At 40.6% G+C, this 21,432-nt stretch overlaps 1 protein-coding gene across 1 annotated transcript in view; it reads left to right on the top strand.

Annotated features, from left to right (window-relative positions):
• The window catches only part of MCF2L2 (MCF.2 cell line derived transforming sequence-like 2), a 165,102-nt gene that overhangs the window by 98,027 nt on the left and 45,643 nt on the right, over window positions 1–21,432 (top strand). Inside the window, exon 16 of the mRNA XM_067301662.1 lies at window positions 20,860–20,926. Coding sequence (XP_067157763.1) covers window positions 20,860–20,926 — 67 coding nt within the window. The remainder of the gene's footprint in view (window positions 1–20,859; window positions 20,927–21,432) is intronic.

The raw sequence follows: 21,432 nt of genomic DNA, 5'->3' as shown, positions 1-21,432 counted from the left end.
CTGGGTTGTTGCACCCCCTCCCCCCCCCCTCAAGTGTTTGCAGTGCGCTGTGTGGGGAAGAAAAAGTGTTTTGCAAAGGCACGCAGAAAGCTAACAACAAAAAAAAGTATTTTTTTAGAAGTTCAAAGTTAATTACATCTTAAAAATTATGCTGTGGGGCGCTTGACAGACAGTGTAGCTGATTGCTGCACTCAGGTGCTAAATAACCTTTTCCTGTTGCCTAGTTAGTTTGTAGGTCACAGAGTAAGCCAGTGCGTTTCACCTTCTTGCTAGAAACTTTGAGAGGAGGAAGGAAGAGTGATTTTTAGGTTTTTTTTCTCTTCCACCTTCCCCATAAAGTTTGGTGAGTGATTTGCATCATCTTGAGGGGAACGCCTGCTTCTTAGTTCTTTTTTAACTTCTTAGTTGTTTTTAGAACGGCTAAATTTTAACAGACCTAGAAATGTTCCTTTTTGTTGCGGTACTTCAATAATAAGTCAATCCCCATGGTCAGGAGGCTGAGATGAAACTATTTAAAAAGCAAATCAAGGTAAGTGATACGAAGATAACTTCTTTAAAGAGAGTTTTGCAAACCTGTTGTAAAAATAAAAAACTGGGAAAATAGCTCGTTCAAATTAAGTTGAAAAGTCACTGTAAAACTGTCTCATGTTTTAGGAGGAACTGCTGCAATAATCTGAGATTTCTCACTGAAAGTAAATAAAGAACACGAGCCCGTTGTATGTCTTCCATTCTTTCATATGACTGTGACTGAGTCATTCTTGACCGTCGTCATTGACTTTATAGAAGCTTAACCATTGCATATCGTAGTGATTAGTGTTCGTATGTCACTTTACAATCATAAATCTGACAACATTTTTGTGAGGTGGATTGTTTTCTTTTGACCCAGGATAGATGGTCAGAGGTACGAATATTGTTGTCAAGGGCACCCAATGGAAGTAGAGCAAAGACAAAAATTGAGTGGTTGCTTTCCAATCCCACAGGAAGGATGTGTTGCTTTTTTAATAGACATTTTGTTTGGGGAAACTTTTCTAGGCCTTAAGAGCTTCTCTCTTGAGCACTCCTTTCTCCTATTGTATGTCTTAACGTGACTAAACACTTCGTAGTTCCCAGGTTTCTCTTCATCTGCTTGATTCTGCAGTAAGACAAAATTCTTTACAATTGGTGGCTCACTCTGGCAGGAAAAGCTGGTAGATAACTGTGTAAATTTGGCATGGTATCTGAGGAGTTTTAAATAACCGTAGAAATAACCTTATAAATAAAGCCTGATTCATTTTTCCTATCAAAACAATAGGTATTGATTCCTTCCCTAATTCACAAATGTTTTTTTCATAAGTTTGTTCTTCATATGTTCCTTCTAGGTGTCATCCCATTTATGCATTTTATCAGTTATCTCTGGTCCCTTTAGGACTGAGAAATTCTCAGTGATAGATATTTTAAAACCTCTAGGGCAGTAATTTCTTGGCTGGTGATACCAGTTTTTCCTGTTTTAATTTTCAGTTGAAATCAGTAAACTGGAGGAAAAATAAAATAGCAACTGGCTGCTTTTCTCCACAACTAACTGTTAAAACAATATGTTTCACTTGTACTTCTACCAAATATGACCGCAAAAATGCATTTTTAAGTTAATATTTTTAGTATGTAGAAGGCCAGCTTGCCGCACACAAGCATAAAAAAGTCCAAAGTCAGATCCTTCCCAGGTCAAGTGTTCCAAAGACATTTAAAAATTAAAACAAAAACATTTCTGAGTTATTTGTGTCTTGATAGTGCAGATTCCAGGAAATACAGTTGCATTTTCAAAATCAGGAGAGCAGAAATACACATTTTTAATATAAGGTGGGGGGGAGGGGATAATATGATTCAGACATAATTACAAGATCCCAAGAACTGGGTCCATGGAAAGCGAAGCAAGGGGTATTTAAATTAAAGAACAAAAGTAAGTGTTTCTAATCAGCACTTCAAATAGACTTTATTTGCTGTCACTCAGTTTGTGTTACAACTATGTCCACTTTTCCGTTGAAGAGTGACAGCTGCTCGAAGGATCAACACCCTTTCATTCGTGCTCACTAATTCCCATCTTGGTTAATCTGAATTTTCCCCGATTTAAAAGAGGCCTTTCTATGGGTGAAGTAAGCAGACTTCAGCCTGCCTCTGAGCTGAAACTACAGTGGGAGAGTTTTTATCTAAATCACTTCAAGAATTTTATTTTCTAGTAATTAAAAAAGTAATGTACTTATTTTCTTCTCTCTCTGTTCTTGCCTTTTCTTTAAACCAAAATCCTGTTTTACCTGCTTACCCAACATCTTCCCATAAAATATTCTGAGGGTTGCTCCTCTGGTGGGGTAAATCACCAAAAGCCTATTTAAAAACAAATCTCCACCTCTTCCTTTTCCCCAGCAGTGATGTTTCTAAGTGGGTTTTTTTTTTTTTTTGGGGGGGGGGGGGATATCACCCTCAGGCTCAGTCTTCTGAGGTGTTTAGGGAGCAAGGTGCTTCATTGGCCTAATTGGTACCAGAGAACTGGCGCAGGAGGGTACAGTCCCATACTTGCAGGAGCTGGGTTTTGGCTGGTTGAGTCTCTGCACGGATGCAGCCATGTGTCACAGTTGGCCTCATCTCTGGCTGGAGACTTCAGGCTCTATTTCAGCATAAATAATGAGTTGATAAGATTGAAGAGAACAGGGAGAGATACGCAGATGTCACAGACTTGTAAAATGAATTGAGATTCCTGCAGATAAGTGCCGAGCGGCTCTGCTGTTACTGTTTCTTACTGTTGGTGTGAGCAATGTACTTCTAGTCATTTCTGCCCAGCGGGAGAGGAAGGTAGGAGTGAAGTTCCCTACAACCATTCTTTCCTACAAAAGTAATACAAAAACCTGCTCGCAAATGAATTATTTTTATGAGGAGGCTGGGATCAGAGCCTGTCATTTGTCTGAGCCTGTAAGTCTATGTGGAGCCCTGGAGGAGTGTCACCGTGCTCTCCCAGGGGGCTGAGAGGTGGCTCTGATCGTGGAGGTGACACCACCTTTGTCACGTACCTCGTTCCAAGGGGACCGACTAGCATGATCAAACAGCAGCTCTGTGCTCCAACAGAGCACAGTTGTGTTGTATAGTGCAGCCCAGTGTTCAGAGTCGGGGCTCAAGGTTCATGAGAGGGGATATTTAATCAATATAGTAAGGATTTTTAAAACCAGAAATGCAATTCTGTTTGATAAACTGAACCAGCTCACTCCTTTCAAAAATCACAGTTCTGTACTCTCAAAAATCACTGCCTTAACTCTCAGGTGTACTTTTTAACTCTCTTTTTATCATGGTCTAATTGAGAGCCTTTTGGTTTGCATTTTCAAATCTATATATCCGTGAAAGGTTTTGTGTTTTAGAAATCTGACGGTCTTTCTCAATCACATGACGCCCATTTACACCAGTGACTCTAGGGAGCCTCTCTAGGACTTACTGTAGCAAGGTGACCATAGTTAATGAAGGAACCCTAATTGCTGTATTCCTTAATTTCTTATCTGCATTAACTACATTACTGTGATATTTTGCAATTTGCGTTCAAACATTATGCTGGGAAGCCGACTTGGTCAGATGTTCTGTGATAACATTTTATGAAAGGAAATCTGATTCATAGGTCTGTTCTGATGATGCTATTTCACAATCGGTTTAAGGTCATTTAAGACAGCAGCTCAAAGGGGCTGCTCTTCCTTCCCCTTTCTCTCCCCACACCCATCCCATGTAGTCCATCTGCGGACTATGGGTGGTTTATCTCTTGTGCTGGGGTTAGCGGAGGCGCAGCTGGTGTGCCTTTTGTGTGCGTGAGATTAGTTTTGAGCTGGATCAGCTCATCTTGTTCACCAGCTTATCTGAGTCTCCTTGCTGCTGTACAATCACTAGAGAGCGAGGCGGGAAGGAGTGGCCGAGGGCACGCAAATGTGCAGATTGCTTGATGGTTTTGGATAAGGCTTTCGTGAAACTGCATCCAAACAGCTGACTTAATTATGACTTTTCCAAGACCATCCTTAATTTAACTGCTACTTATTTTGAAAAGTTTCCATATAGGTCCACATCACATTTGAAATTGAATTTCCTGTAAATTTGGTATATTTTCTGGTTAATTGGCTTTGGATTAGATCCACCCTTCATTTCTCTGGTCCTCCTTGCAGCTAGGGCTGGGAGACTTCGTTAGTTGATGTCCTCCTCCTTTTTGAAAACACGAAAGCATGATGCCTGTTTGTGGACTCTCTGGCCACACCTGAGCTTGTATCACAAGATGACCCCTGGGATCTCGCACATGGTGTTGGTGTTGTCAATGAGTCATCGACGTGGCTTTTGCTGCAATCAGTTACAAGCACAGCAACATGTGTGTTGAAGTGATAGGTGTGCAGTGTCTGTGGTGGGAGTTGCAGCATCGTTACGAGCGGGTGATTTTCATTTATGTCTGTTACTACTGAATAACAACTCAAGCTGGAAAACTACAAGGCAAGGGTGGTTTTGTACTCAGATGTGGCATGTCACGTAAGCAGCGTAATCCCTGCTTTCTGAATTAAATTCTCATTAGAGTGTAAGCTCTCATAGAGCTTATATTCAGACAGAATTAAACTTCATGAGTGGCCAGCGCCAGGGCTTGGAGTCTGAGGTATCATTTAGGGGACTTAAATGAAAGAGCGTCAGTTTTAAGAGTCAGGGAGGGCCCCAGCCATCACATTTGCATGTAGCAGTTTTGTGTACATGCAAAATATTCTCAAAGCATGTGCACAGTCCAAACTCACTGTTTATTCTCTGAAAATACACATACAGTTTGTTCTACATGTTCAGGACACCTGTGGAGCATCTGGAATCAATTTTCCTGCATGCCAGCAGCCAGCTGTCAAGACACCTTTGCAAACTGGGATCTTGCAGTGTGCAACTGGTGGGCCTGTGCCTTAAGGTGTTTGTACCCTTAAATGACAGGTTCCAACTGCAGAATTTGGATATGATTTGAATTTAAGCCTCCTTTAAATTCAGTGTATCTTAATATTTGGGTCAGGCCCACCCTCAGTGTTACTGATCTCTGCTCTAGCAAGGACTGGGGAGCTTCACGGAGCCCTCAGACTGTGTGGGTAGAACAGGATAGTGTTTTTGCCCAGGCTGAAGAATTCAAAGCTATTTTCAGAACGAGAATACCATGCCAGATTCCTATTCTGAATCAGCAATTGCAAAGTTGCACTGCCATTAGGTCTGTGAATTGCTAAAGTTAGGGGTGAGACTACTGTCAAAAATACTAGTAGCGCAGGGAGTGCAACTAAAAGCTTTAGCATCCAAGTGCTTGTTATAATCATCAGAGCTGCATATGGCAGGAGAGAGGAATTAAGATTCCTGATTTTATTAGCTATTGGTCAAAGACACAGAGCCTCTACAGGAGGCAGAGATACATGAGTTTCCTCTTTTGTATGGCATAGTAATATCCATATGCAGAGGTTTCCCTACAGTGTGTAAATCTGGTACCTAACAAAGTCTACACTACAATATATTATTGATTTCTATTATAATTAAGATAAGGTGATTTTGGTGAGTGGTGGAGTCATAAGCTTTACGACTGAACCCCAATAGTATGGCTTATCAGTCTAATTTCCCGACTCATGAAAACTTGCACCTCGTACAGGGGAAGAACTTGGAGCCTGCATTTTAAAAGAGAAACTGTGTTCTCGCAGCTTTATTGTTGAGTGTGAAGAACTGTTTTCTTTCACCAGACTTAAAGAAAGAGGAGCTGACAGGAGAAATTTCAAGAAGCCACTAGCCATTTCTTGTTTGCTATCATCTCTTTCAACCTATACAAAATCTTTGTTTTCAGAGAAGTTTCCTTGTTAGGCAGATTGACTCCAGCGCTTACAACTCTAATTACAGCCTAAAGGGTTAGGAAGATCTTTGAAGTGAAGTGTCTGCTGCCAGTGTGGGGAGATCTAGCTGCTGATAGAACTGTGTGTAGAATAGCAAGAGGAGGAGCCACATTCCTACCATAGATCCAAATAAGTCTGAGAACTGGGCAAATTATTATAAATGGGAGAAAAAAAATGTTATATTACAGTGGTTTACTGAGTGTGCTGGAGGCTTTCTGAAGTCCTTGAGTCCCTGCTCCTGAAAAATCTGGAAGGCAGAGAAAAACTGCTATCAGTCTCAGCATTCACATGATTTCTTACTAAATTTGTACTAAATCAAGTATGAAAGAGGGATAAGTAGCCACTTCTGCTATTATCTCTCATACCCGCTTGCTGTTGCTTTGCAATTTTTTTTTAATACTCTTCAGAAATTCCAGGAATTTCTCAACTCATTCTCTGTGCAGTTGTTCTGCTGGCTCCAGGCAGGCTCATGGCATGCAGCTGGCCACAGGCAGGCACTGCATGGTTGGTTTGTTGTAGGCCGGCGGGAGATTAGGATCACAGGTATCTTCTGTCTCGCCCTGGCTCCCAGGAATGTGCATGTTCCACCTGAAAGGCATTTGAAACTCCACCAAGCACACAGTCAAGAGAGCAAGCTGCATCATCTATCAGACGGCTACTTACTGTGCCTATCCAGGACTTTGGAAAAACTGAAGATCTACTCTCTCCCACGCTGTGATCCATCTCAGAATTTACAGAGAGTATGCGCATAAAGGCTGCTTTGTGTTGGCTGTGGGCTGAACACATCCTGATGAAGAAGCACATTTGGTCCTGAAGGTTCCTGTTTGTTTCTCCCCTAACTGTAGCAAGTGATCTAGTAGCAAACATCACCTCTCCATAAAAAACCTTGCTTTGCTCTCATCTAGGGGCTTGACAGTCCTAGGCCTTTTCTGTATTTGTGTAGAGGCCACCTAGAAATCCCAGGTAGCATAAGCACAAGCCAAGGAGCTGAAGATGTTCAGCCCTGTTATTGCTGCTGAGCTGCTGAATGGGGAAGGAGAAGGAGAGGCACTGGTATGATTTTGTACCACTTCAGTTAAAATGATGCAGCTTACTCTTTAAAGGGCAGGGCAGTGACGCCATCCAGGCTGACACACCGCTAAAACAAACTAGGAGCACTCACACCTGTCAAGGAAGTAACAATTAGCATGAGGCAGTAATTTTTAAAAATTTTGCAGACATTTCTGCCAAAGTGCTGCTGTCTTCTCCCTACACATCCACACTAGTTCCAATGAAATATGTTTTTAAACCTATCTGAAGTTAAAAGTATGCAGCTTCTGTATGTGGACAAGCTGATGAAGGAGTGCCTAACACTTCACACTGCCATTTACAGCAGCACAAAGTGCATGTACAGAGTTGCCTAATCAAGATGATAGCGACTTGCACCCACGCTGGGCTGATCTAAATGATTGCATGGTTTGCAGAGCAGTAGCAGATAGGGTCATGAGAGACTGTTCAGTCTTGTGTTGACAGTGATGCAATGGGCAATGACTTATCAAGTGCACTGTTCAGTAAATCACTGCCGACTTTACTTCCTTCATTTAAGGAGCTGCTGATTAACCAGGAATACAATAGGTTGATTTGGAAGATTTGAGACATATTCATGTTTAGAATGGAATATTTCCTTTTGAACATTCACTTATGTTTTTCACCCAGCAGACAACTTCTCTCTTCATATGGACCTAAACAGGAATTCTGTTCTATGTAGTATCACTTGTCTGTCAAGCAGACCTTCTACAGACTTTGTAAAGTTCCCATGCATATCCAGATTATTCAATATACTGTTGCTGATCTTTCTCCATAGTCTCTAATTTGGAGGCATCAATGCTTTATTTGCATTTCTAGTTATTGCAAAAGCTCTCTTCAAATGCTGTTCCCTGGTTAATAGCCATGTTGGAAGAACTACTTTGGACAATTTTGTCTGTAGGTCAGTCTTGCCTTTATGTCATCTGACCTCGGTAAGAACATAGCTAAAGAACAGCGCTGTGAACATGCTACTGTTGATAAAAATGCACAGGTTCTGTTAGTCCCCAACTCTCCCACTGGCCTCTCAGGCCAGATTTACTGCATGGCCAGAGGGCACAGAGAGCTGCAACTTCTATAATAGCCCTGCCTGGTGTGGCATGCACTTACCTTCCAATCACCGTTGCAACTGCACCCAGCCCCAGCTCTTACCACAAACACTGAAGTACCAAAATAGTTGGAGATTTCCCATGTAGGCAAAGCTTGACAAGCATCCTATTATTCCAGGGAAAAAGCAGAAGAAAGGGTGTTCTGCATCAGCCCAGAAATCTGTCTGTCACATTGTCTTATCTTGAACATTGGCCATTAACAGCTGCTTAGGGAAAAAAGTAAGAAACAGGGCAAATAAATAGAAGGTAATATACTTCTGGCAGTCTGCAATTGTGAGTGTTTTCTGTAAAGTGGTCCTTTGAACCATTTTCTCCAGCTGGAATCTATCCCACAGCTCTCTGAAGTTGCTTTCTAAGTTTGGAAAACCTTCCAACAAACAATGTCTCTCTTTCTCTAAGTTTACCATTAAATTCTGAAAACTGAGTTCCAGCGCTGTGGTGGGGAAAGTTATCCAGATTATAGGTTAGTAAGTGGATGTTGCTAAGACAGTCTCAGCGGGGTGGAGTGTGGTAGCTGCAGAGGGTGTGATCCTTGCTGGCCCCTCTGCCCCAGATTTACACCCCCACCCCCAGAGAAAACATGACAAAAAAAGAGATGGGCTTGATCTTCACTCATAGAGTTCACAATTTACATACTAGTGTAAACGTGCCAAGAAGAGGTTAACTGAAGCAGAATATATGTTCCAGCTGCTCCCTTAAACTCCATTTCAGCCTTTCAGGATTTTATTTCCCTGTAGCACTCCTATTGTCATGTAACTGCTGCCGGTTTGTTTCCCCCAAGCTCCACAGAATACTGATTCTTAAGGATACTTAAGAGCAGGGTATAGCCAAGAGATCTACCAAAGCTCAGGCATGAGGACCATAGATTTCAACTCTGGCACAGTGTCACTTTCTACTACAGGGAGAAGCAGGTTTTGCAGGATGAAGTTTCCCTAGGGAAACTCAGACTGAAAGAAACCCAAACAGGAACTAGGAATCTTCATCACCTCCATTTCAAGTGCGACATGCACTTCTCTGGTCTGCCTTCTCCAGCATAAACTCAAGGCTGTCAGTAAAATCAGTTATTATTTATCCTTATAATAATACTAATTCCTCCTTCTCCCCAAACAGTCCTCCAAAGTCTTGCACAACAAAACTGTCAAAAGCAGTTGAGCTTTTCTCCCCCGGGCCTTCAGAGAAGTATTTGTATTCCCATTCACATGAATAAAACAGTAGTTTCATGTTCAACTTCTCTGTCCCAATCCAAAATGCAGCTGAGTATGGCTCTGTGCTGAACAAAAGTTACTTGTAGGGACAGGATGAGGAAGAGCAAGTACCACCGATGTGAGAGATGTTAGTCACACCACCTAATGGAGATGCGCCAGAGTAAGAGATAAGGGTTGGGTAGGAATCTGTGCAAAGCAGAATCACCTGTACCTAAATCCTTTTGTATCACACCAACTCACCAAGGACACCCCACCTGCGATTTCACAAAAGCTTGGAGAGAGTCTATGGGCTTGCTTTAGATTTCCTTAGAGCCTGAGCTCTAGCAGTAAACGTCAATTTGCAGCATAAATAATTCATATTAAGCTTCCTTGAATCTACTTTTGAATTTTAATTTTTAGTTTTGTCTGTTTGAAATTTTTGGTTTTTTTAGCACTCTAACTTTTGCTTTTATTAAAACAGCCGTCTTTCAAATGTCATGGTTAACCATTCTGCATGGGGAAATCCAGGGCATTGTCAGCCTTTATCAGATTGTTTGATCAATGAGGTCAATTGATATTTGGCTATCACTGTATGATTTCTACAAAGGAACGGAAAAAAATATGCTGCATGTGAACGGAAAGAAATTTCTGTCCTAAAAGTCAGGTTGAATATAGAAAAATGAGTTAGATAGTTTTTGTGAAGGTCAGAACCTATTACATTTTCAGAGATCTCGTACCCATTTTTTTTCAAACTTTTACGAAAAAAGCAGCCATAAAAGAAATCACTTCCATGACACAACAGCCCTGTGAATTTCCCAGGATGACAGGACACTCAAAATCTAGAGTGCTTTGTTTTAGAGGTCTCAACTTTTGAATATAATCTGCGGCTGTGTGTGCTAGTCCTTTCTAGCTGGAAACAGGAGGATAAGTCTCAGCGTGGGTATCTTAACAACCCTCATTTTATATATTTATTTATTTATATTTTAAAAAGCAGTGAACTTCCTTTGTTGTCTGGTAAACTTGAGTGCCTGTAAAGACTTCAGCTTAGCAGATCAAAGCCGTTCTTAGGCAAGTGCAGTGAAGAATTATTTCCTTTTCCCCTGTCCTCTAAGTACTCTGTGCAATATACTTTGCTCTAGCAAATGAAAGACCCAGATGTGCTAGATCTGCGTAGCTCGCAGAAACCAGAAGCCTCGCTTTTGGATAGATAATATTTCTAAGGAAGAATACTGAAGTTTGATGGTGAAGTTGATTCTGTGGACTATATGTAAATATTCTTAATCTCAAACAAGCAAACAATGCTGAGAAATTACACAGCACTCCCCCATAGTTTGAGAGCAGACTTTTAACCTGCAAGTTGGCTTCTCAGTTACATGCAGATATTTTACAAGGAAATGTGTATCAAGTAGATTGTATGGATAACAATCTACTAAAATGTGGTTTGCATAGGAAGGCAAATGAAATCTCCACCCCTTCAGAAATTTTCCAGTAAAACTTAAGAGATATTCAAGCCTAGTAATAATAATAATAATAATAATAATAATACCATTTAGCAATTACATTAGTAGCAAATTTGATCTATAAATTATTCAACTGCTTTTAGCTAAATCATTACTGGGCTGAGCTAAAAATATCTTTACTGTCAAACAGAAATGGTGCAGCTGCAAGGTTAAGAGACTAAAACCACAGATGGGCTTGATAGGCTTACAAATATGGGTAGGTGACAAATATTTACACAGCTACTTGGCAGGTAATTTTGGCCTATGGTAAGGACCGTTCTGCAGCATCCACATTGTCTAAAGCTAGCTCAGGTTTGTGTATAGAGCTGCAAGATTTCAGTATAGATACCCAGCAGAGATGAGAAACAAGTCTTTCTTGGCTTTTAGTCCTCTATTCAATTTTTTCATCTCTGTAAGTGGCTTGATTAATTTGCTTCTCCATTAACAACTATGTTCTGGTTCCTATAATGTAGGTCAGCTAATTAAGAGATATAAAAATATTTCCCCAAAAGGTCATTTGTTTTGGGAACAATGAATATGGGACAATTCTTTATATGTGAAGAGATCAGATCATTTCAGAAAAAGCAAAATATTATAAATAGTAACTTTGGTGGTGGAATATATTTCTAAGAAAGGTCTGGTCTTTCTGGTCAGAAGAACTTCTCAAGTAACTTGGGCAAATCTGTGTAACTTGACACTGCAGCAGAATAGGATCACGTATACAGGCAGTTGCCCTGTCTTCACTGAGGGGCACTACTTTCCAGATGAGAGGGAACATATTACCTAGATCCCTTATTCCTGTAATACCACAAAGTTAGCTGGAATTCATTTGCAGCCATGACATGTACTTTAAGAATAGTCATCATTTTTTCTGAGGCATTGCTCTCTTTCATTGGAAAAAAAAAGGGAATATGTTTCAGAGAAATCAGAAATGTTTTCTGTATAAAGTCATAAATATCAAGTTCCATTCAAACAAATGTTCTTACGTCCAGAATAGTCTCTTACTCCAATTTAGGAGGTAAAGTACAAGGACTAACTAATTGCTAAGTTTCACTTGAACTGTTGCACAATCTCAGCTGAGAATACTTTTCAACTGGGAAAAGTACTTTTAGCACTGTGAGAAATGCAAAAAAAATTCTTCTTAAAAGCAATTAGGTAGGTGGAATGGAAGTTTCCTCTATGCAGCAGCTGACGTGTTGTCATTTCTTTTGATTCCATAGCACAGAGATAATTTTGAGATTTTAAGTATAGACCATTCTTAACGTTTTGTAGTAGCAATTTCTAGTTCAAAACTGGATGTGCTAATTGTTGTTGATTCCATTTCCACTGGGACAGTAGATTTTTGCCATTCTACTACATACAAAGGAGATCCCTATTCAAAAAAACATGATTTTGTTATATTTTATTTGCATTCAGAAATAGAAACCTGGCAACACTTAAGACTAGCCAAAGTACTGGGCCAAGATGCTTAAGGTCTTTGCCACTGTGATTGTATTTTGCAAGCCAATGAATTTTTCACTCTCATTTACTTTTCTTCTGTCCAACTTTATCCAATTGTTGATGTTCATTCGAAGTATCTAGTTCTGTCGCACTGCACACGTTTCCACTCAGTCCTTTTCTCTTGCTTTTCAAGCCTTGGGTTTTCAAGCCAGTAATTTCCGTTTAAATAGATCTCTATCTAAAATAGATGACAGATTTATAAGAAATAATGTTTATTTTATTCTTACTAACTTAATAATTCTACCGAGTGTTTTGCTCTTGTAAACACAGATTCTGGTATTCTGCTGTTTCAGCTGTTGAAAATGTAAGAACCTTTAAACCATGGCTGCCTACCTCATGCCTACATCAACTTTCCATCTTCCAAACACTGTGCATTTTTACAAGACACATATGGAATATCCACACAGGAATGCCTCATATGCTGGCTGCACATCAGTCACGTGGACAGATTTTCAGCATCATAATAATTTTGGAACACCAGTGGTGATTTACTTTTTGGTTTTTTTTTTCTAACAAACTCACTGTCTTAATTCTATTTCATGGCTCCAATTCCACCTCTGGGAGAAGACTCCATATCAGGGCAGGTACCTGTAATAGCAAATCCTGGTATAGAAGCAATATCTGTGAATGGAAGTGAGCCAATGAGTTCATTAGAAGAGAAACACAGTTATGGAAGCAAAGATCCAGGATTATTTTTATGTTACCATCTGAGCAGGATGCACAAATAGCAACTGTATGAGCAAAAGGCCATTGAGGTTTAGCCATAACAGATATTAACAGGTTGTGGTAATCTCTAGATATAACTGCTGCTTAGTACTTTGTTATGTTTGGTGTTCTTTTTTAAGGTAGGAAATTGCACTTGGCAGAGAAACTATCCAACAGTGCCCCTTCCAGAATTACTGTGATACAGAGCTGCATAATGATGTGACAAACCTGGGGAACTTGGCGAGCTGTTCAGTTACATTTCCTTTTGGACCACAGTGAGACATTCTTCTGTTACTAATAAAGAAGGAAGGAGGAAGAGTTACTAATATATAAAGGGTCTGTGTGTGCCTTCTTTATGGTCACTGTGGTGAGGACCTTCCTAATAGTGTGCTCTCAGTTTCCAGAAGAAGCCGGTTCATATAAATACCTATTAACAAAATTGTCTGTTCCAACAAGGCAACACTGTGCAGGAGAAAGACCTGTTAAGGTTAATTTGTACTTGGTTAACAACATCACTGGTTACTATTTGCACAGACCAAAGCAATATGAATAGCTATATTTGGTCTAAATGTCAGCTCAGGCAGTGACAGATACAGAAATGCACCACTAGAAGTGAAGGGTGCTAATTAATACTAGCATTTACCTTGGTTTCCAGGTTTCACTTATGACCTTGTCTAAAAACAGTAGAGGTAACACACCCCTTTCTGCTCAGCTTGCCCCCCACTTGTTCCACTTCTTTCAGCCTCCTTCTCCAAGTCTCTTCCCTGTGCTTTGCTGTCCTAGCAGCTCTTACATTCTCGCCCCTGTTGGAGAGGATCCTTTATCCGGTTGTTTCTTTTCCTGCACTTCAGCATGGTGTGACTAACTGGCTGGAAGTCAGAGCGAGCACTGATGACAAAGTAGAAGGAGTTTTCCTATCGCTTTCTCCTTTCTTAACCCTATAGTGCTGGCACCACAGTGCCTCTCAAAGCTAGGAGTCATTTCAGGAGGAAACTGCTGAGCATCTGCAGCCTGGCTCAATGTGTGAGCTCCTAGTAGTGCTGCAGGACCATAGGATATCATGGTTGACAAAGCAAGAATAACCTGCACAGAGGAAATGGATGTGAAATCATACGTGTGGGAAAATGCAGACTTGGTATAACGAAGGCCATCATGTTTCCTGAGAAACCCAGATCAATAATTAAAAGAAGTTTGAACTGCATTTGTTTTAATTTCTTTCCATAGCAAAAAGTTTCCTATGCTGGAGGAACAGCTGACAATATCACATTAGTTGGCCCATGTGTAATCTCTCCCTGCCATGACCACATCCTTGTTCTGCCAGGTTATGATATTAGTAAAGGCCCTGCCATACAGAGTGCTTTGCTGGATTATTGGTGGCTCGACTCTCTCTCTGCTAAGACACATACTGAACTCCCTCCATATATGGAAAGTTGGCCTTGCTCTCCTGAGCAGCATTTCAGTTCCACGTCCACTGGACCACCTCATTGTTTCCACACCAGGAAAGCTGGTGGGTCAAGTATTTTTGGACCACACTGTTCCACCTTTGGAACTCTCCCAATCTGATGAGTCTCCATATTTTGGGGGGGAGAAGGAGCAAGTATCGTATGTGCTCTCCAATGAAATGAAGGATTACTGGCAATAAGAATACCTACAGATAAGACCTTAGAGTTTTCTTAGATTCCATGGAAACCTCTGACCTTCAGGTCAGATGCCTAATCCTTCACCATCACTGCTGAGATGACGTTTTTACTTGGGAATGATCCTGGCAAGGAACCATCCTTGTGAGAACTGCCCATGAACTTCAGCCAACTCAGCATTCTGTTGTCTGGCCCCCTTGGACTGATGCCATCCAAACCTCGTATTCTTGTGGAATGCCTCTGAAATGAAGGAAGAGTGGGGTATGGAAGATCTACTCCTCTTACCTCTACACATCCCAATTTCACCTGGCTTTTCTCTGTTTAGAGTCACTGAGGGGAGTATTTGGGTCTTACCTGCAATCACAATGCTGAGCACACAGTTGAGGCTGCAAGCTGCTTCCTCTTCTGAGCTTACCTCTGAATCCTGTCAAACACAGTCAAACACAACAAACCTGTTTATAGCATGCGAGTTCTCGTACCTATTGGCTGAATCATGGAGAGTCCTGTCACACCAAGAGCAAGATTTCAAGTGGTCCCTCCTGGCTCCATCCCCTGTTTTTAAGTTCCACTGCGAAGGGGAAGCCAAACACAGAGGAGGGTGGGATGGCAGATATGTCAGTGCTGTGTTTGCTGCTGCCTCCCAGGGAGCAGTCTGCTGGTATAGGCTAGTGAGCAGCTGCTTTGGAGGCTGGAAAAAAGCTGTACGAAGCTTGTGGAAATTTGCATGGGACTTTGCTACGTTGTTTGTACCAAAAAAAAAAAAAAGAAAGAAAAAAAGAAGACAGTAAGGGACCATATCTGTGATCTGCCATCCATTAATTTATATTCTTTATTTTCCTGCTATGCTTTTTTATTCCTTCACTGTCCCACCTTTGGCTTACTTTCTGATGTTATTGACAGAAACACTGGGGTGAGCGCTGGTGCTTGTACATTCTTCTTAGCTATTAGACAATGGATTAGCTGCATTTGTCCTGATTTCTTATCTACGGTTCAGTGTCCTTTCCATCTAAAAATAATGTGTTTGCATTCTTAATATTAGCTTTGTTTAAATGTTGGGCAATGTAAAGAGGACTAATGATACAGCTGGCCACTAGAAGTGACTTCTAACATGTCATGTTTGCTGACACCATGCAAGCAAAAAAAGGGAGTTGGAGGAATTGCCTGTGACAATAGTCCTGTGAATTGCTGTACTGTATTTTCCTTGAACATGGTACTCCCACAGCAGGTGCACACTGCGTTGCACTCACTGTCCCATGACATCCTGGAAGAAATGGTGAACATTTCTCCCCTCATGGCTTGATGTAAATCAGATGATGTCACTACCAGTTTTCTAAGCTGTTAGATCATCTTAAGTGCCTTGTGCCATATGGTGAGTTCTCTACCACACTTCATAGTTTAGGGTCCTGGCACACAGGCCAGAGTGTCTCATTTATAACCTCTCAATGTTTTCCCCCCCAATAACAAGACCAGCTTTCTTAGCTGTTTAATTCCCTATTCTTTGATTGCATCTTTACCAGGGCAGTTCTTAGGTCTCCGGAAGGCCCTTGGCGTAGCGCATAGCTTTATATTGTTGGCAGTACTTGACTGCTGCTAGAGAGAGAAACACAAAGTTACACTTCCAGAAGAACAGTGTCATAATCATGTAAAATAACATCTGGAGACTGTGGCATGGGCACAGATAGATGGATTAGACCTTGCAACGCTCTTGGACTGCATTGTGAATCAGTGGCAGCCTTGGGAGTAGAATTTGCACCCGCAGTCCCTGTGCAGAAGCATGGGTGGTAATGTGCTTTGGGAACAGCAGGAGCCTTAGGCATACAACCCCCTTGTTCCAAGTAGGAAAGCCCAGAGAGGTGCTTGGCCCTGGCTACTAAGAGGCAAGTGCAAAAACAGCTCTAAAGCATGAGAGGTGAGTTTGACAGAGTGCTGGATGTTTGGAAGGTCTGGACAAATGGTGAAATTTCTCTTTTTCCTTGTGGACACAATCTGTGGTTGAAAAAATAGTACAATTCTAGGGGAAAAAAAAAAAAAGGATGGATTAAAGCCCTATCCAGGCAGCAAATCCAGCTACCTGGCTGTGGAGAAGAATTGGAAAATTATTACTCTTTATGTACAGAGTCATGGTTTAGAGATATGAGCATCACAGTGAAGACCTGGAGCTCTTGAACTGTAACCAGGAGCTGATAAATAATACCATCATGATTCTATCCCTGCTTCAGGGTCACTGAAACCGAGATGATAAACTGCCTAACAACACCTTTACGAGATGTGGAAGGGTTAGTTAGATGGGTTTTTTGTAACACTTAAAAAAACTAAAGTGTTTACTGTTAATATCAATCTACATATAGGATTAAGTTAAATAATAAAATCAAATCTTGTTAAAGATTTCTGTTAGGTTGTGTAAGAACCCCATAACTAAAATAAGAGTATCTTAGGAGTCCCCACAGAACTTCCCTTAATAAAACATTCTTTATTTATGAAACTATGTTTTAATGCCCTGAATGGACATTTCTTTCCAAACAAAATTAGAATTAGTAAGTCAATAAAAAAATCAGAGTTCTTACAATGAGGATTCAAGAGCTGGTACTCTGTATTAAACTTCGGGTCAGAAAAGATTTAAGCTTTAAAATAATGCATTCTTGCTTCATCTTTCATAGAAAGTTGGATAGCAAAATATTCTAAAAGCCTCTCTTCCCCTTACTGGATTATTTAGAGTTGTGCTTTTGAAAGGTACCATACTATTGTTTGTCTATGACAAGGTTACTAGGAAACCTACAGACTAATAATTTGCTTTTCAGGTATGCTTGTCAGCTAGCTGTTGTGTTGGGTTCACAGTCAGTTGTGGTGCAGTCCGCTCTGTAGCACAGTAAATAGCATATGGGGGACCTATGTCTTTTCTGCAGATAAATAAGCATCTTTGCAGCAGTATGAGAAAACATTAAGTTTCTCTCGTGATGATTTGGTGACACCTGCTCAGAGATGTGTTTTTAAATGATGCAGCAGTTCTTCAGAGATGCGCTTTGTGAGTATTACATCAACCTCATGAAGTCCCAGTTGCTGTAGCAGAGAAGGAGAGCTCCCTCCGTTTGCTCTGCAACCTGGCAAGACTCTCTGTATTATTTTAGGCCTTTTGGATCTGGAGAAGAGAAACAGTAAACAGAATCTGAGGCATCCTTAAAATAAATTTAGGTTAGAATTGAAGTTAAAGATGATATTTCAAAACTTGTAAGTGATGGAACAGCCCCTTAAAACTCAATGCTAAACCTTTTCTCCAATTCAGTAAGTGTGGAACAACAGTTCCTGGTTATACCAAGGAAATCAAGAATAGAATCGTCCTTTGGCTCTGAAGTGTGCTAAAAATTAAAATGTTTCTACATATCATTGCAAAGACTATAGCTGTGCGCACAGCTACAGCGCATGCACAGTCTCTATGGCCACGCTGTCGTGCTCATGCAAATATGGAATTTGCATAGGAAATTATACCTACATGTGTCTGTTTTATTGTCTACGTTATTTGTGATTACTTGGCAACTGAATCTCCAATTTTCTCTGCTGAAATTGGTAGCCAGAGTGACAAGTGTGATTTGAACTTCTTAGGATGAAGCAGGTAGTGACCACCAAACGGCTGTCAAAGTTGTCTAACAACTTTCTGCCACTGGAGTTTGTGACTGAGCTTGATAACCGCTGGTGTCCTGTTCTTGATATGGTATGTTAGTTCAGTTTGGTAGCCATCCTTTTATCTTGTGGAATGAAAGTTGTTGACTCCAGAAACTAGCTGTGCATTGTCCTTATGATTTCTTTTCAGCATTGCAAATGGTAATGTTACTAGAACAATTGCAATCTGCTTGTCTCCCCTTGCAGCTAGACTGTGCAGTAAGTGCAATAACTGTTAGAAGAAAACACAGATTTAAGCAGAAAAGGGTTTTTTTTGTTTGTTTCAGTCAGCTGTAAAAGCAAGTGCTCATGTTTGTAAAACCATTTTCTGGGCAATTGGCCCCTTAGGCTATCACCTGGGCAATTCTCATGAAGGTGCATTAGAGTGACATGTATAAATATCTCACAAGGCGAAGTCTAATACTTTGAGCACACCCCAAACATGCTATTTTCCCTCTCAAAGGTGTGTGCAAATTCAGGGAAATGTGGACAGAGCTTTTATACTGTTTAGAGTCAAATGCTGCTAGGCTTTATGAGATCAGGCATAGACAGCGCTGCGGAATCCCTTTGCACTGGTGTCACCAGGTACAATAGTATTGGTTAGTAATGAAGGGTGAATTTGTTTTCTCTGTTGCTAGACTTAGCTTTCTCATTCATAATTCCCTCAGTTGAAAATTGATGTGGAGGTTAGCTAAATGAAGCCAGTACTCCTATGGTGGGCTGGGATACTCTAAAAATGTTGTCTTTCCTTAAGGCATCATGGCATGATACCTATGAAATCCTAGTTATTTTAGGATAAAAATTGAAATATTATGGGTCAGTTGAAGGTAAGACCTAATTTTCTTAGTATTTCTCACATTTCTCGAGTAGTCCATTAAGCAGTAATGGTCTGTGAGGCCAGAGTAAGTGGTCCCATCTACCCTGCAAAATCATGTCGCCTTGAAAAAGACTGGGTTAGTCTGAAGCAAATCAGTGAAGCTATTTTGAGAGTAAGGTTTTAGTCAATGCTTTTGCATTTCAAGCTGCCTTTGTACATTTTCAAATGCCTGACCATACTATTTAAAGGAGGTTTTTTTGAGAAGTGGGACTGATTTATTCATCTTAAAAATGGCAACCTAAAAAGTAAAGAGGATGACAATGTGGAAGTGGAAGTTAAAGTTAAAGTGGAAGTGACAGGGTAAATGTGGTTCATGATGTTAATGGGGTCTGGCTGGTTACAAGACTTTTATGTGGCATATAAAAAATAGGCAATCAGACACAAGCAGAGCAAACTTCCCAACAGGAGCGGTAAAAATGACTTCCTAGTCTTCATCTTTTTCTCTAGAAAACAGACTTGAGATGCTTCATATGCTTCTGGCACTGGGCAGCAGAGAAGCTGCTTTCTATCATGTCTAGTGTCTTGGAAAGCTTTTCCCAAAATACCAGAAGTCTGCACTTTTTGCCAAAATCACAGTTCCTGTAGCACTCGCTCCATAGGTCACCTCCCAGGCTCATCAAGGTGTCTTTGACTGGCCAGTAACATGCTGGGCGAGCACCTTCCCTGGAGAAAACCTGGGACTAATGGTGCTGACTGTATATATAAAGTGGCAGGTAGCTCCTGAGGTAGAGGAGTCTCCAAGGAGCTTAGATAGTAAAAAGACCAGAAGGTGTAAGTAAAGGAATTGTGGGCCTGCGTTAGAGGACTATCCAGATGTAAGCTTGGTGCTACTTGTGGCAAAGCAGGTGAGTAGAAACACGTTTCAAAACGTAAGATGTTTTCCTTCTTTCTTGCCATCAATGATGCGAGTGTGGTTCCATCTTTACCCTGCAGTATGTAGTAGGGAGATGTCAGACAAATGCACCTGCTGGCATTAATGCTAATAGTTGCCTGTGCTTTAAGCCACAGGTTGTGTGTTGCTTCTGACTGCCCATACACCGGTTCCTTTAGATGTTACTCGCAAGTGTCCTTCTGGTGATGTGGTTCTTCTTGATGTAGCTGTGTGGTTACAGACTCTCCTGAAGCATGGACCAGGAAAGGAATGCTAGGCATTTTTCCTTTTCTATCTGGTAAAACTGCTCAAACCTCTGGAAGAGCTACCCTGAAAACATTGGTTCAGAAGAGTAATTAGTAAAAAGAATATTTTCGTGAGAGTACGGGACAATTGACAATTTTTTTCTTCTAATTTACTTTCAAGTTTTCAGACTTTTGACACCATCCTGTTGCCCATTTTCACAATGTATTAAAGTCTAATCAGAAATTCTGTTTATTTTTTTGTAAGAATGCATAACAGAAATGAAACATAGCCTTGGGAAATAAAATCCTTTTATTGACTATTGTTAGTTATTACTGGAAGAGGAAACCCTTTTTGTTTGTTTTTTGGGGCATTTTTTTTTCTTTTTATTCAGATTTATAGGTATAAAAGTGATAGAAGCAATCAAGATGAAGTTTAAAAAATAGTATTCAAAGGGATATTTAGGCTATTCCACAAGGCATAATGTTGAAATACGAAGAAATGAAATTTGGAGATGTAACAGGAGTCTTTTGTGTAGGTCAGAGACCTAAACAGCAATACACAAGGAATAGTATTTTTTGTTTCGTGTGTGCTTTCTTGCGCAGTTGGTAAACACTACAACTCTCCATCTTTCTTCTCTTTTAGCCACATAATCAATGAGCTGATAGAAACAGAGCGGGTTTATGTAGAAGAACTTCAAAGTATAATAGAGGTAAGACAAATGCTTCTGTAAAGACTTCTGGTGCTTAACCTCCAAGTCATCACTGAGTTTAAAGTGCAGGGGCTTTCTGTTAGCAAGATAGCTCAGCTCTAGAGATGGAAAATAAGAAGGTTGTTTTGAACATCTTGCTTCAGAGTTTAGAGGAAGAAGCTCCTTCTCTGACCCCAGCCCACAGAACGATAAAAGCTGCACAGTTCTCAAAGTTATGGGCAGAGGAATAGTTAACAATGTGTCCTTTCAAAATATCATCAGTAGGCTTCAGAAACAGCACCTTTGATTTCCCTGGGACCAGATGCTAAATTTCTAAGAATGTAGGTTCAGAAAATGATCGAGAAGAAGGAAGGCCTTCTTCCCCCACTTGTTTATGGTCACTGCAGATATAACCCCTGAGCTTTCAAAGCTCTTAGCATATCAGCACACTATGTGTGTGCAGAGTTTGAGGTCTTTTGTCTATGGAAAGATGAGTGCTGAGGAGGGATCGGTCATGCTTGTATTTG

This window comes from Apteryx mantelli, chromosome 9, assembly GCF_036417845.1.
Source record: "Apteryx mantelli isolate bAptMan1 chromosome 9, bAptMan1.hap1, whole genome shotgun sequence".
Lineage (NCBI taxonomy): Eukaryota > Metazoa > Chordata > Aves > Apterygiformes > Apterygidae > Apteryx > Apteryx mantelli.
The sequence above is the reverse complement of the archived record's forward strand: the minus strand, read 5'-3'. Positions and strand labels throughout refer to the sequence as shown.